Raw genomic sequence first — 17463 nt, 5'->3', positions numbered from 1 at the left:
ACAGAAGGATTTCTTCTTATATCCAGAGCGGTGTCCATCACCATCAGGAAATTGGTTCCTCCTTGGGATTTGAATTTGTGTCATTTCAGCCTTCTGTAATGCCCCATGGGAGCCCTTGGATTCCTGCTGTCTTAAGATATTCCATTGAAGACAGTCCTGTGGTAGCTAAACATCTGAGGGAACTTAAGGTCTTGGCTTTGTCTCCCCCTCATTTAATGTTTAATTTGGATAAAGTGGTCATTTTTCTTCATCCTTCCCTTTCATCCAAAAGTTTCTTCTACATCTTATATAATTCAGGGAATTGGACTTCCACCATTTTGCCTATTTCCTTGGATCACTACAGAAAGAAAGTTTCAAGGCCTGCACGTGTAACACTCTGCAGTATTACCTGTACAAGACCAGCCTTTTTTCGTTATTCTGATTGTTTGTCCTTCTTTAAGGAATGAAGAAAGATATTCTGGCATCCAAACTGTCTTAACGAGATGGTTTAAGGAAGCAATTTAACTGTTGTGCAGGTCTTCTTCTAATGTTCCTCCTCCTCTGCATTTACAGGTGCATTCTGCAACGGCTGTTGCTGTGTTGGGAGCTTTCGGGCTTCCACTACTCGTTCAAGGATTTGCAAAGCTGCTACCTGGTGGTATATTCATGCTTTCTCTAAACTGTTTTCGGTTGGACTTAGACATCTGTGAATTCTGTTTTTGGGCGTAAAGTATTATAGGCTGTGGTGTTATGCCTTTCCACCCTTAAGATATTGCTTGTTTATCCTATGTGTAGTGCACTACCTCTAGAGGGAAGAATTCTAATTTTACTTACCGTAAATTTCTTTTTTCCTAAGGATTGGAGGCAGTGCACGTATTTCCAACCCTAGTTATTAAATATATTTGGCAGTTACTTGGTTTGTGTATTTTCTTGGGTTGTGGCTTGGAGTTCTCGGAGTTATACCTAAGGGGGGGGGGGGAGGATAACCATTCAAATTTTAGGTGTTTGCCTGCCTTTTCTGTCCAGACTAGAGTATATCCCATGTGTAGTGCACTGCCCTTAATCCTTAGGAAAAATACATTTTCAGTAAGTAATGTTTGAATTTTCTCCCTCTGTTGACATAAAGTAGTCTGGGTGCAGTGTCCCTGTTCTTTTAATCTTTTAATGTAAAACATTGCAGTTTTCAAGAAACTGCAATGTTTACATAAAAGGGTTAACACTGCCTCTAGTGGCCGTCTACCAGACAGTGACTTGAGGCACTACCTGGAAATTCAGAGTTTGACTAACGCTGGATGTCCTCACGCTTTGTGTTGAAAATCCCTGTAGGAAAGTATTCAAGCAATTCTTTCCTGTAAGGTAGCCCTAATGTGGGTGTGCAGCACTCGCCGTGCATGTACATTTGCCTGCCCCCCCCCCCCCCCCCCCCTCTATCGGCTCATGGCAGAGGAGAAGCGTGACCTCGCCGCTGGAATTGGGTAAGTGTAAAAATGTGTTTTGTTTTTGTTTTAACCTTTTAATATGCCTATGGGTGGAAGGGGGCTGTGAGGGAGATGACGGTCCCAGAGGGCACTATATTGTTAGAAATGCAGTCTTGTATTCCTAACACTATATAGTTTTCCTTTAAGAACAATGTATAGTGATGGCAAGCATACAAATATATATATTTACTGGAATTTTGTTCCACACCCTTAATATTATTATTATTATTATACCTCCATTTCATCATGCATTTAATCTACTTAATGATCTGTGTACTGATGTATCTAAACCTACTAACATACAAAAATCGACTACAGTAATAGAAACAATGTATTTTAAGAGAAGGAGAAGCATGTTTATTTAACTTTTTTTTCTGTTTTTGGTTTCACTTGCTCTCTGAAACAAGCATATCAGGGAAATACAGTTAAATTTTTCATTTACAAAATGGCATTTGTGCAGCTCTGTAGAGCAGCAAAGAATGTGTTTGCCATATTCTAAATAGGAAACATAAAGTGTTGATTGAGATCCAGTCATCCATTAAAAATAAACTACAGATGCACATCAAACAGAGAAATGAGCCACGTTAGTTTAATTCTGCAACATGCTTTTACATGACGTACATGCACCTTTTAAAGTAGTTTTTCTTCAATATTTTCTGTCATTTTATTCAAGTATATATAATCCCGTCCCCTTTTGTTTCTTAATAAACAGAGTAGCTACACAAAGACATTCTGTAGTCCTGCTGAGTGGTCTGAGACTGATTGCAAAGCATGCTGGTCTGGTGTTATCTTGTATACATTTACCAGCCCTTTAGCTAGCACAATTTAAAAGGGACACTATAGGCACCCAGACCACTGGGTTTGGGTGTCATGTCCCTGTCTGTTTAACCTTGCCATGTAAAACATTGACATTTTGTAGTAATGTGCCTGTCTTCCATCCCTGTAGCCTTTGGATTGGAGCAGTGCAGCACTTTATCATGTGCACTGGCCAGGCAATGTTTCCCTATGAGGAAACGGTGGATTGGTTAAGATAATCTACACTGAAAGAGGCAGAGTGCTATCGTGGAGATAGTAAGTAAAACTCCCATTTCAAACCCTCCTTTGAGGGGTCAGGAGTCAGGACATGTATTCCTAACACTTTAGTTTTCATTTAAAGACTCTATTACATGACTAAACATTTTTAAATTATTATTATTATTTTATAAATATATTGGACATCAAATATATGATTCCACATAAAGCAGAATTTTGGCTCAAAAACACAAGATTGAGAAAGTCAATTTTTCTTTGCTAGACTTGGAGATTTGATTTGTTTTAAATTTCAATTCTTACAAATTTTGTCCTAAACTCCAAATCGCCATATGATCAAATTACATCTCCTGCAGTAGACACATAAATATGGTGAATACATCTTAATAGAAGACTATAGCGTTAGGAATACAAATGTGTAACTTACTGTTTCTCCATCGCACAGCTGGTCTCCGTGGGGAAGCTCCACCACCTTAGCTGAGATCATAAAGATCCCACAGGAAAGCCTTGTGAGGCTAGTGTGCATGCAAAACAAAATGCTGCACAGCGCCATCTGTCTCCCTGAGAATGTCTGTCTAATACATGACTGTTCACCCTTTTGGCTTCCCCGGGCCACATTAAGTGAAGAGGAATTGACTTGGGCTGCACATAAATAATATAATTTAATAAAACTTCAAAAGCCCTTTTCTTAATTTTGATATTTCATTTGTTTAGTAGGTAGCTCCCTTATTTGTTATCCTTACATGGGATAGCTCACTAATGTTGTATTCTTAAATATGGCAATCTACTAAACACATACATATGTATACACATAACCACAGATATACACATATATAATTACAGACCTATGCATACACACAATCATAGACCCACATACAATCAGACTTTTGAAAACATCACATACATATACATAATCGCAGAGATACACAAACACAATCGAAAACACACAAACACATACATAATCACATGATTTGTAGTTAAGCGCTACGGAATCTGTTGGCGCTATATAAATGGCAATAATAATAATAATAGTGGTAGACTGAGTGGTTAAAAAACCAACGCCAGTCAATAGGTGGAGCGCTCAAAGTGAGGTAACTCACCCCCCTCTTGGACTGTTAGAATAACCTAGAGGTGGGGATGAGATAAAGAGCAGCAATATCGTATAATACGTTTGGATGATAATGGAGTGGTAGTAAAAGATATAAACCCACTCACATGGTTCTGAGCCTTGGCAGGATAGGCTCAGATCACTTTGGCAGGCGTGTTTAGGATAACACGAAACCTTTCAATGGAAGAGGGTCACGTTGTTCCTTTAAACGATAAGAGACCAAATTTGGTGCAGTATATAGATATATCCCAATAAAGGTGATAAAATACAAAGAACCGCTCACCTGATTCAGAGCCTAGAACCTAGCTCGGAGTATAGTAGTATATGTGTCAATAAGGGGACACAAAACCCTGTAAGTGAATGTCAGGAACACAGGATGCTGTCGTCAGCAGGAAGGAGTTAAATGAAAATAAAATTTATTGAAAAAATAAACACTCATAAAAGTAAAATATCTACATAGAAACAATAATGCAGAATAAGTCCTTAATCCTGTTGATGATCCGCTATGTGATAATCACATAATTATTGGAATACACACACAAATATCACATTCATAAACAGACATTTAGTAATTAAGAGGTCCACCCAGTCTCCCTACTTTGCTCTTGGAGCGCTGGAGTGGATCCTCTCCCTGGTGGCCAGTGGTTTCTGATATCAGCAGATGGGTTTCTTCGCTAAAACTGTAGAGAGGTCTACGACGGCCATCTACAGACTGTTTTCAGTATTACAATGAGATCCCTGAAGCATTGAAACTCAGGCTTGCTGATTACACTCTGATAGGTATTGGGCAACTGGCATAGCCCAGCCCCATTCACAATCGGCATGGGGCTATGCTGGGCTTTTAAAGACAAATAATAGCACTTTTTTTGGTTTTACTTTATGTAAGGTCTTTTGGGAGTTGTCACAGACCTCCTGGAGCGCCAATGACTGCTCGTCCTCCCCGCAGGGATCGGGTCCCCTGCCGAGGGGGGGGGGGGGGGGGGGAAGTCAGCCATAGATGGGGCCTCACACAACAGTAGAGGGGTATCCAAATCTCCAGGGGTAGATGGGCATACAGGGACCTCCGACATGTCTAAACTGATCTAAGACCCACAAAATATACTGACACAGAAAAGTTAATTCAATAGGAATGCTGTCAGGGGAAAATGAAGGAAACCATGAGGGTTAGTCACCCAAACTAGCACACCAGAAGGGAACTCACCAGGGCCCAGACCAGCGGCAAGAGACACCAGGCAGAAGGAGGAGGATACAAGCAGAAACCGGAAGGAAAAAGCTGTGAAAATCACAAGATTGCGGTGAAAAACCCACGATTTCGCAAGGGGAAAATTTGTATCGCGACCAAGGCGCGTTTGCAAGCTGAATGTGTCTGAGACAACACGTGAAAGCGTTGGCGAATGAATGGTCAGATATGAAAGAACCTGCAAATGAACAACATTCGTGGCCTGAGGTAAAGCAGGCAAACGGGTGTTCGTGTGCAAACTTCTGAACGTCTGATAACACAATGGCACAAAGAGTGCCGAACAGGGGCACTACACTACAAAAAGGATACCGAAACAGCCCCAGGACCAGGTAAAGTGGGCTAGACCCAAGCCCCCCTGCAAGTAAAGTCAGAGAAAGACGTAGAACAGGAAGCAGAAATGAATAAAAAGGTTCCCCCAAGTGAGAAGAGGAACAAAACCCCCAGCTGGTTTGGGACCCTGAGCACAGAACCAAGTAAATAAAACAGGTACACAAACAGTCCACAAAGTACACAAAGTAAACCCAAGGGCTAAAATAAACTAAATTCCCCAGACATATAATCACAAGTACAAAAAAAAACAGTACAACCAAAGTCTCAAGAGACCAAAATAAATGGTACTTAACTGACTGTGGAGCAGAAAAAAAAAAGGAAATGTGTAGGCAGTGGCGTACACACAACCTTCGGGCCCCGGTGCGAAAACTGATCTGTGGGCCCCCCCCACCCCCCGCTTACTCTGCGCGGGCTGGGGCCGCAACACATGGCGGGCGGGCACCTGGTCGCAGGTATGTACGCCAGTGCATGCATAAACACATACACTTAAAGGACCACTACAGACACCCAGATCAAATCAGCTCAATGAAGTGGTCTGGGTGCCAGGTCTCTCTAGTTTTAACCCTGCAGCTGAAAACAGCAGTTTCAGAGAAACTGCTATGTTTCACTGAGGGTTAATATAGCCTCTAGTGGCTGTCTCATTGACAGCCGCTAGAGGATTTTCTGCGATTCTCACTGTGAAAATCACAGTGAGAAGACGCTGAACGTCCATAGGAAAGCATTGAGTAATGCTTTCCTATATGGGCGGTTTGAATGCGCGCGTGGCTCTTGCCACGCATGTGCATTCGGAGCTGAGAGGCGGATCGGGACGGAGAGATCCCCAGCGCCAAGGGAGCCCGGCGCTGGAGAAAGGTAAGTGCTTTAGACACACACACACACACACTCTCATGAACAGACGCACACATTTACTGACAGACACACACTCAGTGACAGACGCACACAAACATACTCAGTAACAGACACACACACTAACACTAACACACTCTAAAACTAACACACTCACTAACACAATCACTCACACTAACACACTCACACTAACACACACTCACTAACACACTCACTCACTAACACACACACAAACTAACACACTCTAACACTAACACACACTAACACACTCACTAACACTAACACACTCACTAACACTAACACACTCACTAACACTAACACACTCACTAACACTAACACACTCACTAACACTAACACACTCACTAACACTAACACACTCACTAACACTAACACACTCACTAACACTAACACACTCACTAACACTAACACACTCACACACTCACTAACACACTCACTAACACACTCACTAACACACTCACTAACACACACTAACACACTCACTAACACTAACACACTCACTAACACACTCACTAACACACTCACTAACACACTCACTAACACACTCACTAACACACTCACTAACACACTCACTAACACACTCACACTAACACACTCACACTAACACACACACACTAACACACACACACTAACACACTCACACTCACTAACACACTCACATTAACACACTTACTAACACTCTCACTAACACTCTCACTAACACACTCACTAGCACACTCACTAACACACTCACTAGCACACTCACTAACACACACTCACTAACACACACTCACTAACACACACTCACTAACACACACTCACTAACACACACTCACTAACACACACTCACTAACACACTCACTAAACACACACACGTTTTTTCAGTTTTTTTTTAAATTTAATCCCCCCAGCCTCCTTACCTGTGTGAGAGCTGGGGGGATTCCCTGGGGTCCAGTGGTGTTGCTGGTCACCCGGCTGGCGGGCGCGCGAGGGAGCACTGTCCTCTGGGTGCTCCCTCTTCAGCTCCCTCGCGCGCCGCGTACTGATACCGGAGCCGGAAGATGACGTCATCTTCCGGCTCCGGTTTCAGTGCGGTGCGCGAGGGAGCTGAAGAGGGAGCACCCAGGGGACAGTGCTCCCTCGCGCGCCCGCCAGCCGGGTGACAGCAGGGCCAGCCTCGGGGGGCCCGGAGGTGGCCGGCTCCTGGGCCCCCCAGCAGAAGAGGCTGGCCCTGTGGGTACATACCGGGTCGCAGGGGCGGCCGGGCCCCCTGGTGGGCCGGGCCCAGTCGCAGCCGCGACCCCTGCGACCCTGGTATGTACGCCACTGTGTGTAGGGAGCTACATACTATTATACTGGGGCTTGATATGGGAGTGGCTTATCACTATGTATGCCATTTTTTTCTTAGTGTTTTGTATTCTTTGTTGCTGTTGGTGGACAGTAAAGAAAGGGGTATGCAATATGAGCCTCTGTGTCTTGTTATAAAATCCTATATGCACGATTGCTCAGCCACGGTATTCTAAATTTAATTTGAAGGGCTGTATTCAGCACTTGGTTTGAGTGCTGCATACAGACCATTGATCAGTCTGGGGCTACAGCTGAAAGAGGGGAGACCCAAGTGTGGACTGAAATCTGGGTCTCCCTGGTGTGAGCATGGATTAAATTCTGCTCACAAAACATTCTAGAAATAGGCATTTACTCATCTGATCGGCTAAAACATTAAAACCACTCACAGGTGAAGTGAATAACATTGGTAATATCAATATCAAGGGGTGGGATACATTAGGCCGCAAGTGAACAGTCAATTCTTGAATTTCATGTGTTGGAAGCAGGAAAAATGGGGAAGTTAAAAGATCTGAGTGACTTTGGCAATGGTCAAATAGTGATGGGTAGATGACTGGGTCAGAGCATCTCCAAAATGGCAAGTTTTGTGGGATGTCCCTGTTATTCAGGGGTTAGTACGTATAAAAAATGGTGCAAGGAATGACAACTGGAGAACCTGTGTCAGGATAGAAACATGGAAGCATAGAATGCGACGGCAGATAAGAACCATTCGGCCCATCTAGTCTGCCCAATTTTCTAAATACTTTCATTAGTCTCTGGCCTTATCTTATAGTTAGGGTAGCCTTATGCCTATCCCACGCATGCATAAACTCCTTTACTGTGTTGACCTCTACCACTTCAGCTGGAAGGCTATTCCATGCATCCATTACCCTCTCAGTAAAGTAATACTTCCAGATATTATTTTTAAACCTTTGCCCCTCTAATTTAAGACTATGTCCTCTTGAAGTGGTAGATTTTCTTCTTTTAAATATGGTCTCCTCCTTTACTGTGTTGATTTCCCTTTATGTATTTAAATGTTTCTATCATATCCCCCCGTCTCGTCTTTCTTTCAAGCTATACATGTTAAGATCCTTTAACCTTTCCTGGTAAGTTTTATCCTGCAATCCATGAACCAGTTTAGTAGCCCTTCTCTGAACTCTCTCTAATATCTAATATCTAATATCTTTCTGGAGATACGGTCTCCAGTACTGCGTACAATACTCCAAGTGAGGTCTCACCAGTGTTCTGTACAATGGCATGAGCACTTCCCTCTTTCTACTGCTAATAACTCTCCCTATACAACCAAGCATTCTGCTAGCATTTCCTTCTGCTCTATTACATTGTCTGCCTACCTTTTATCAGAAATAATCACCCCTTAATCCCTTTCCTCAGATGTTGGGGTTAGGACTCTATCAAATATTCTGTACTCTGCCCTTGGGTTTTTACATCCAAGATGCATTATTTTGCACTTATCCACATTAAATATCAGTTGCCACAACTCTGACCATTTTTCTAGTTTACTTAAATCATTTGCCATTTGGCTTATCCTTCCTGGAACATCAACCCTGTTACATATCTTCGTATCAAAAAGAGAAAGGGGGTGTACCAGCGCTAATATTCTAGACCGTGACAATATAGTCCGAACAATTATTTATATATATATATGTATATGTATGTATGTATATGAAGCTGCTATGACACTTAAGTCTTATCTTTTGAAATAGAAACTGAAACCTTGGGTAGGTGAAGCGCTATTTCAGAGTAATAGTGATGGAGATAGAGAAAAAAGGTATACGTGGAAATACCTTGCATATTCTTTGTCTATATTCACGGTAATGAGTTTAGTTTCTATAAGACATAGTGCAAACTGTGTTATACAATCATGTGTAAAAAGAAAAGGGAGAATTCCCACTCACAATTTTTGGAGCTAATGTATAATAGTTCAATAGTAGCGCTCTTGGGGTCCGTAAAGGCGACCCTCACCCTTCTTGCATGTAAATGCTCCTTGTTTCCTTTAAAATCTTGTATAGGTCCTATTTTCAGCAACAGACAGTAACTGTGGACCCTATATATAATATATACAAGAAAACAACATAGTGTATACTGTTGAAACCTATTTACAATATGTGGAGAACAAAAAAGGTTCACTCACACTTTCCAGAGCCACATAAGTTAGGCGCTGGACTGTAAAGGTATTTCATCCACCAAGGGATACACTGGATCTGATCCTCCTCTTAGATGTTTGCAATAAGTTTTTCTTAGCAGGAACTCAGGAACCAGGTAAGGTGAAGTGTTTCGACCCTCCGTTGTGCTAGCTGCTGTGTCAGCAATTTCCGCTTTTATTATTTTATACCAAATAAATTGTTTATTTTAACACTTCACCTTACCTGGTTCCTGAGTTCCTGCTATGTATTGCAAACATCTAAAAGGAGGATCAGATCCAGTGTATCCCTTGGTGGATGAAATACCTTTACAGAATGATACAGCACCCATGATGATAACTTCATTGTCATTTTAGCTATTTCCTCAACTAGTAGATTATCTAACTCTTCAATTTGTCCTGGGGGCCTATAAATCACACCTACATGAGTTACTATGTGATTACCAAATTCTAACGTAACCCAAACTGACTCTATGTTCGCCTCACTAACTTTTATTAGGCTAGATTTTATGATATCTTTCACATACAGGGCCACCCCTCCCCCTTTCTTGCCTTCCCTGCCTTTTCTATATAAAGAGTACCCTGGTATTGCTATGTCCCAGTCATTTTTCTCATTATACCATGTCTCAGTAACAGCGACTAAATCTACACTATCAGTTGCCATTATTGCCACAAGTTCATGGATCTTATTCCCTAAACTGCGAGCATTTGTAGACATGACTCTAAGCTTATCATTTTTTAACACACTTCCTGCAGGCACCTTCTGTCCTTGTTTTTGGGGGCAATTGGATTGATGTTTTTATCACCCTTTCCCCCCCCCCCTCTCCTAGTTTAAATACATCCTAGCAAAACCTCTGAACTGCTCACTGAGAACATTTGTTCCCTTTTGAGAAAGATGCAAGCCATCTTTTTTGTACAGTTTATTTCCATTCCAAACAGAGCTACCATGAGAAATAAAGCCAAATCCTTGCTCCCGACACCATTCACCAAGCCACAAGTTAAAGCCCCTAATACGCATCCGCCTGTCGTTCTGAGTGTTATGCACAGGCAGAACTTCAGAGAATGACAGTGTGGAAGCAACCTGCCATATATCATTGGCAAAAACACTAAAAACTTCCTTAACCTCTAAAACCTCATTGCAAGCCAAGTCATTTGTCCCTAGATGGACAAGTACATCCAATTCCTGCTTTGCTCGCTTAACAATATTAAAAATACGTCTCCTGAACAGTAGCTCTGGGAAGACATGTCACAAAACCACCATTGTCCATCTCCACACTTCTTATGATGGAATCCCCCAACAACCACTGATTTCTCTTAGGCCTCAACATAGTCTCCAAGCCTGTCTCCACAACACCACTACCCTCAGTGCCTGAGCCTGTCTTCACAACACCACTACCCTCAGTGCCTGAGCCTGTCTCCACAACAACACTACCCTCAGTGCTTGTCTCCATAACACTACTACACCTGGTGCCTGATAATGTCTCCATAACACCATTACAGTCTGAAAGTGCAGAAAATGAATTATGTAGAGCAACAGACTGCAATATGCCTTTTATCTACAACCCTGAGTCTACCAGATCCTACAGTAATCCATCTGTCATTCCTAGTACATCTCTGCGGCAGTGGCTTTGCAGCAGTTCCATCCTCAGTTTGTTTACCAGATAATTTAGAAATCTCAGATTTCAAAAATGCAATCTCCTGCCGCAATATAGAGAACTGTCTAGATTAGACAGCATCCAAATCTCCAAAAAAGTGGAATGTGAAACAAATGCATAACAACTATTACACTGAACTAAGTCTGCCATTTCAATGAGGTGAATAATTTAAATCAAACAAATCTTAATTTTTTTGCTCTCCTGAATACCTCAGATTACCTACAGTTTATCTCCAGAATATCTCCAACCACACACTTAGAAGCCGCACTCTCCAGAATATCTCCAACCACACACTTAGAAGCAGCACTCTCCAGAATATCTCCAACCACACACTTAGAAGCAGCACTCTCCAGAATATCTCCAACCACACACTTAGAAGCAGCACTTAGATGAAGCAACCAAGCCATATTAGCCAAGCTAATGACAACAACCCTTATACAACTCCTAAAATCACCACCCACTAGGAATGTTTAACACCTGGGTAGGCCTATGCTTATTTGCAAACAATAGCTAATTAATCAGCAATCAATAGCAAGTAACTAGCTTAATCAAATCAAATGCCTTACCAAATTACTAACAGGAAATCAAACATTGTACAATCAGTAACCTTTTCCTACAAATGACTCTTACCTGTAATAATAGAAATGAAAACTCTTGGCAAAATCTTAGACAGTTGAAGCTTTTGTAAAACTTTCCAGAATATCTCTAACCACACACTTAGAAGCAGCACTTAGATGATGCAACCAAGCTAAGGATCATAGGTACCCAAGTCTCGTTGATGCACGTGGGTAGCGAAGGCTAGCCCATCTGGTCTGATCACACAAAAGAGCTACTGTAACACATTAGTCTTTTTATGTTGAGCAGGGTCCTCAACTCCCTATTGTTCCGGTTACATTTTGTTATTGTCTCATTTGGTAAATTCCCCTCTTATTGTAAGGCGCTGGTGTTGTATAAATACCAATAATTATAATGTTATACTATTTTTATTTTGTTTTAATAGTAATAAAGTTCCCTCTTTTTATCCTTCCTTCAGGATGCATTCTCATCTGTGAACACTTTTTTCCAAGTTACCGGTATATCCATAATGGGAATATTATCCACTAAAGCATTTAGGATTGAGCAATACTTAGAGATTGTTAAAAAAAAAAAAAAAAATATATATATATATATATATATATATATATATATATATATAATAATTAGGTGATTTTGTCTATGTAGGGCACTACATTTTGTGTCCTGTTTTCACATGATACCACGGACTACGCTTGAGTGAAAAAAACGAATAGGGATTTTACCACTGTTTGTTGATTTACTGGAGCTACTCAAGGCTCTACTACATATGAGTACATAGATTATACACTTACATTATTATCCCAAACCGCCTTATGTACTACACTATAAGCTGTTCCTGTATTTTGCTCTGTGTTTTGTCTTGGTGAGTGCAAGTAGAGTACTATATAGTGGAAATAGAGTACAAGAAGATATCTCACATATCCACTGGCACAGTAACTAACATCTGGTATGAAGCTCCACCTAATATAAAGGGCCCTTCATACTTATATATGATCTGACATATAGATATTCTCCACCATCAAAACTTACACATGTTGCATATATATGTATATATATTCTTTTTGTTTGTTTGTGTCTAGACATTGCATATGAGCCTGGTGACAAAGGATTGTGTGGAATCAAGAGATGGCCTTTCTGCATTACATGTGCCTTCTCTCTCTGCGAACAAACATGCGTCTCTTTTTTATTAATGGAAACCTACATTATGCTGCCAATAATAACCACATTAGTAATGACTATTTAGTAGTGTATATGGCATGTTCTGGCAGATTCAATTCTTTTCTGCTGTTACAGGACTTTATTTGTAGTTTAAAAGAAAAAAAAGTTATTGTGCTCTCTCACTGTCTATTGTGTTTTGTTTTAAAAGAGGCCCCCTTGTGTGGAGGGGTTAGATGTAGGTTTTTTTTGTTTTGTTTGTTTTTTTTTCCTCTTTTCCTCCACACATTTTTTAAACTCTCTTTGAATGCTGTGATTTTTGTTTTCTTGCTATACAGTTTATTTCAGAAACATTTAAACACCAATGGGGGAGGGAAGAGTGCTATGGCATTAGTAGTCTATTTTATTTTTTTTTTTTATCCAATTAAAATCTTTAAAAAATCATTGGTTGTTTTCACACATTGGTACCAGCTGTTTAAAAAGAAAAAAGTATATTCTCCACATTCCGCAGTACTCCAGGGAATTCTCTGCTACTCAAATCATGGGGGGAGGATGGAGAAACACGTCTATGTTGCAGTCTTTACTAATGATTAGTGATGTCGCGAACATAAAATTTTCAGTTTGCGAATGGCGAACGCGAACTTCCGCAAATGTTCACGAACTGGCGAACCTGGCGAACTGCCATAGACTTCAATAAGAAGGCGAATTTTAAAACCCACAGGGACTCTTTCTGGCCACAATAGTGATAGAAAAGTTGTTTCAAGGGGACTAACACCTGGACTGTGGCAGGCCGGAGGGGGATCCATGTCAAAACTCACATGGAAAATTACATAGTTGATGCAGAGTCTGGTTTTAATCCAGAAAGGGCATAAATCACCTAACATTCCTAAATTGTTTGGAATAACGTGCTTTAAAACATCAGGTATGATGTTGTATCGATCAGGTAGTGTAAGGGTTACGCCCGCTTCACAGTGACAGACCAAACTCCCCGTTTAACGCACCGCAAACAGTCCATTTGCACAACCGCAAACTCCCCATTTGCACAAGGTTGGATACCAAGCTAGCCATGTCCCGTACCTTGTCCTCACTGATGTCATTGAAGGTCTCTTCCTCCACCCAGCCACGTACACCACCAAGGGTCCCCGAAAGGTGACAACAAGCCCCCTGTATTATTTTTTTTAAATGTACACTACTGTTACACCAGATATGAGTTGCACTGGTGTGACACTGTGCCCTGGCAGGCCCTGAAACGCACACGTGTGAAGGAAACTGACTGCTATTATTTCACAGTCAAAAAAGTGTTTTTTTTTTTTTTTTAATACAAGCTATTGTGACTCCAGATATGAGTGGTGGCACTGGGACCACCTTAAAAATATTGAATATCGCTAAAAATCATGATCACTATATACTTTCTCTACAAGCCTCTAAAATTAACCAAACTACTCATCCATCCGCTATACCACTTTATCCCACCTAGAACTAGTGCCCAGTTAAAATACTTGACTCTTACTTACCCACACTCAGTCATGCCACACACATTTCACCACTACTCTCACTGAATCCCTCTGACTACGGCTAAATTAATCTACAACCGATATATTCCTCATCCCGAGAAAGAAATGAGGAAAGCTTTTAAAAGTTTGGCTTTGTAAAATTGATGCAATAAGTGTGTTTTTCTTTAATACCTTGTCACCCTCTTTACATGAACCCGATTTACATATATTACTAATATGTTTCTGAACATATATATTATATTATTCACTCACTCTCTGGGCCGGCCTAAGACATCATGCTGCCTAGGTCCAACGATAAATGACTATGGGGGATAATGTATAATAAACACAGGTTACTGGCTATGGGAGGGATAATGTATAATAAACACAGGTTACTGGCTATGGGAGGGATAATGTATAATAAACACAGGTTACTGGCTATGGGAGGGATAATGTATAATAAACACAGGTTACTGGCTATGGGAGGGATAATGTATAATAAACACAGGTTACTGGCTATGGGAGGGATAATGTATAATAAACACAGGTTACTGGCTATGGGAGGATAATGTATAATAAACACAGGTTACTGGTTATGGGGAGGATAATGTATAATAAACACAGGTTACTGGCTATGGGAGGATAATGTATAATAAACACAGGTTACTGGCTATGGGAGGATAATGTATAATAAAAACAGGTTACTGGTTATGGGGAGGATAATGTATAATAAACAGAGGTTACTGGCTATGGGAGGATAGTGTGTAATAAACACAGGTTACTGGTTGTGGGGGGATAATGTATAATAAACACAGGTTACTGGCTATGGGAAGGATAATGTATAATAAACACAGGTTACTGGCTATGGAGGATAATGTATAATAAACACAGGTTACTGGCTATGGAGGATAATGTAGAATAAACACAAACACAAAAAGAAAGAATGCAGCTTCAGAATGAATCTAAATTGTATGCTGTCTAGGAGGTGGGAGGGTCTGGGAGGGAGGGTCTGCTGCTGATTGGCTGGAATGTGTCTGCTGACTGTGAGGTACAGGGTCAAAGTTTACTCGATGATGAATAGGGGGCGGACCGAACATCGCATATGTTCGCCATCCGTGGCGAACGCGAACACGCTATGTTCGCCAGGAACTATTCGCCAGCGAACCGTTCGGGACATCACTACTAATGATCAATAACATTTGGCACACAGCTCTTATGGACTCTGACGTGCATAGTAGGAATGTAGTCCAAGACAGCCAAAGATGTCTTGGACTTAAAGTGAGCTTTGCATACAGCCCTTTAAATATCTTTAAATCATAGTGCATCAATGTGCACTAATTTGCATATTCAGTGACACCATAAGTAGTAATATGCAGGGGTGTTTCTTGAAATCTTATAATCAGTCAAAGCGATGATGGACGGATTATGGTGTGTATTTGTGCTTTTTTTTTTCACAGAAATGCTTAATTTTAATCTACTAGCCAAGACTTAGAGGATTATGAAAATCTCAATGAAGTGGTCTGGAATAGAGGCGCTTCTACTGCCCTGACAGAGTAACACTTGGTCATGTGAAATTTCAGCTCTTAGGAACGCTTTTAATTCACTGCTCTTCTATGAAAAGCATTGGATGCTGGAACGATGCTTGATAGGCTCTCTCTAACAACACATCATTTATGTTTTCTTTTAAATAGTAAGTTCTAAAAATGGAAAGCAAAAGAATAAAGACAATCGCTTGTCCGAACTTAAAATTGTCATTCGTACGCTACTAAATAGTCTTTCATATTACTCGCCACTGCCAGGCAGGAGGGTCTATGGCACACTTTTGTTTAACGTCTGCTAACCAGATCTGACTTTTCATTTGACTATGGGTAGTGGGCGAGTTGTAATTTTTGTTTGCTTTGGGTAATTTATGTATTTTATTTGCCTCTAGCTTTGCCAAAAGGGGCAAGGTGGGAGAAAATGACTAGAAACTCACTAGTGATTGAGATATTTGAAAGGAACATAGAAAAAAAAAAAAGGAAATAAAGAAGGAGAACTTGTGTCTGTCTGTCTTGTGTGTCTGCGTTTTGCAGGAATGTGCTGCCGCAGTGCCCAAAAGATATGCATAATACGGAATAAGGAACAGCGTGCACATAAAAACACCATCTTACATTTTATAAGGCTACTTAAAATCACCAATAAACATATGGGGATTCAGTTCCTCCATATGGCCATATTGTGTTAAGCTCACAACTACGAGTACCCCAATATCGGTGGGTCCTACACTAATTCCACTGTCACTGTGTAGATAAAAAAATTAAATTGTCAGCAATAAGACATGTTGTGGATTGGTCTGGTGACTCTGTTGGGTATATTTTTCCTAAACAGTTTGTCCTATTGTCCATTGTTTATCCATGAAGATATTTATTTATTTAGAATGCCTGCAGCTAGATATAGAACTACTTAATTTTTTAAAAAAAAAAATTTTTTTTACTGTAAAGTATAGATCTAACAAGGTGATAAGGCAACTGTTTTAAGCCAGCCTAACGTCAACATGTCAAAATAAAGTTGGATATCTAGGCACAAAGATAAGAGCAACGTGCCCTGACACACTTTAGACTTTCAGGTGTGCCAACCTAATTTCACTATATATTTAATGTAACATTTATTTTTAAAGTTTTTATTTTTTACTTTTATACTTTCACAGGTAATCTGTTCAATTGCATGTATATATTTTTCTTTCTCTTTTTTATTTTTTTATTTTCTTTCATGAGTACGTTAACCCAGTTTGTTTCTCTTTATTTCACAGTGGTTCGAGATTTTGGAGTACTGGAAGATCATACACTTGCTCATACCCTTCAGGAGCAGGAGAGTGAGTACAAATAGGGAATTTCTCTCTCTCTCTTATTTTATTTTTAAGAACTACCGGTAGATGACTATATAGTACTAATTCAACTTTCTACATAATTCATGCAAAAAGTAACCACTGCTCTGAAACTATTAAATAATAGTATAGCTTTATAATCTCTCACCATTCACCAAAAATAAAAACAAAAAAATAAAGCAATACATTGAAAATGATTTAAAAAAAATAATAATGCATATATTAAAATC

General features: G+C 40.3%; 1 protein-coding gene across 1 annotated transcript in view; it reads left to right on the top strand.

Annotated features, from left to right (window-relative positions):
* Positions 1–17463, top strand: part of CCDC50 (coiled-coil domain containing 50) — a 79491-nt gene that overhangs the window by 16885 nt on the left and 45143 nt on the right. Inside the window, exon 2 of the mRNA XM_063441076.1 lies at positions 17159–17221. Coding sequence (XP_063297146.1) covers positions 17159–17221 — 63 coding nt within the window. The remainder of the gene's footprint in view (positions 1–17158; positions 17222–17463) is intronic.

This window comes from Pelobates fuscus, chromosome 2 (genome assembly GCF_036172605.1).
Source record: "Pelobates fuscus isolate aPelFus1 chromosome 2, aPelFus1.pri, whole genome shotgun sequence".
Classification (NCBI taxonomy): Eukaryota; Metazoa; Chordata; class Amphibia; order Anura; family Pelobatidae; genus Pelobates; species Pelobates fuscus.
Note: the sequence above shows the minus strand (reverse complement) of the source record. Positions and strands in the feature narration are given on the sequence as shown.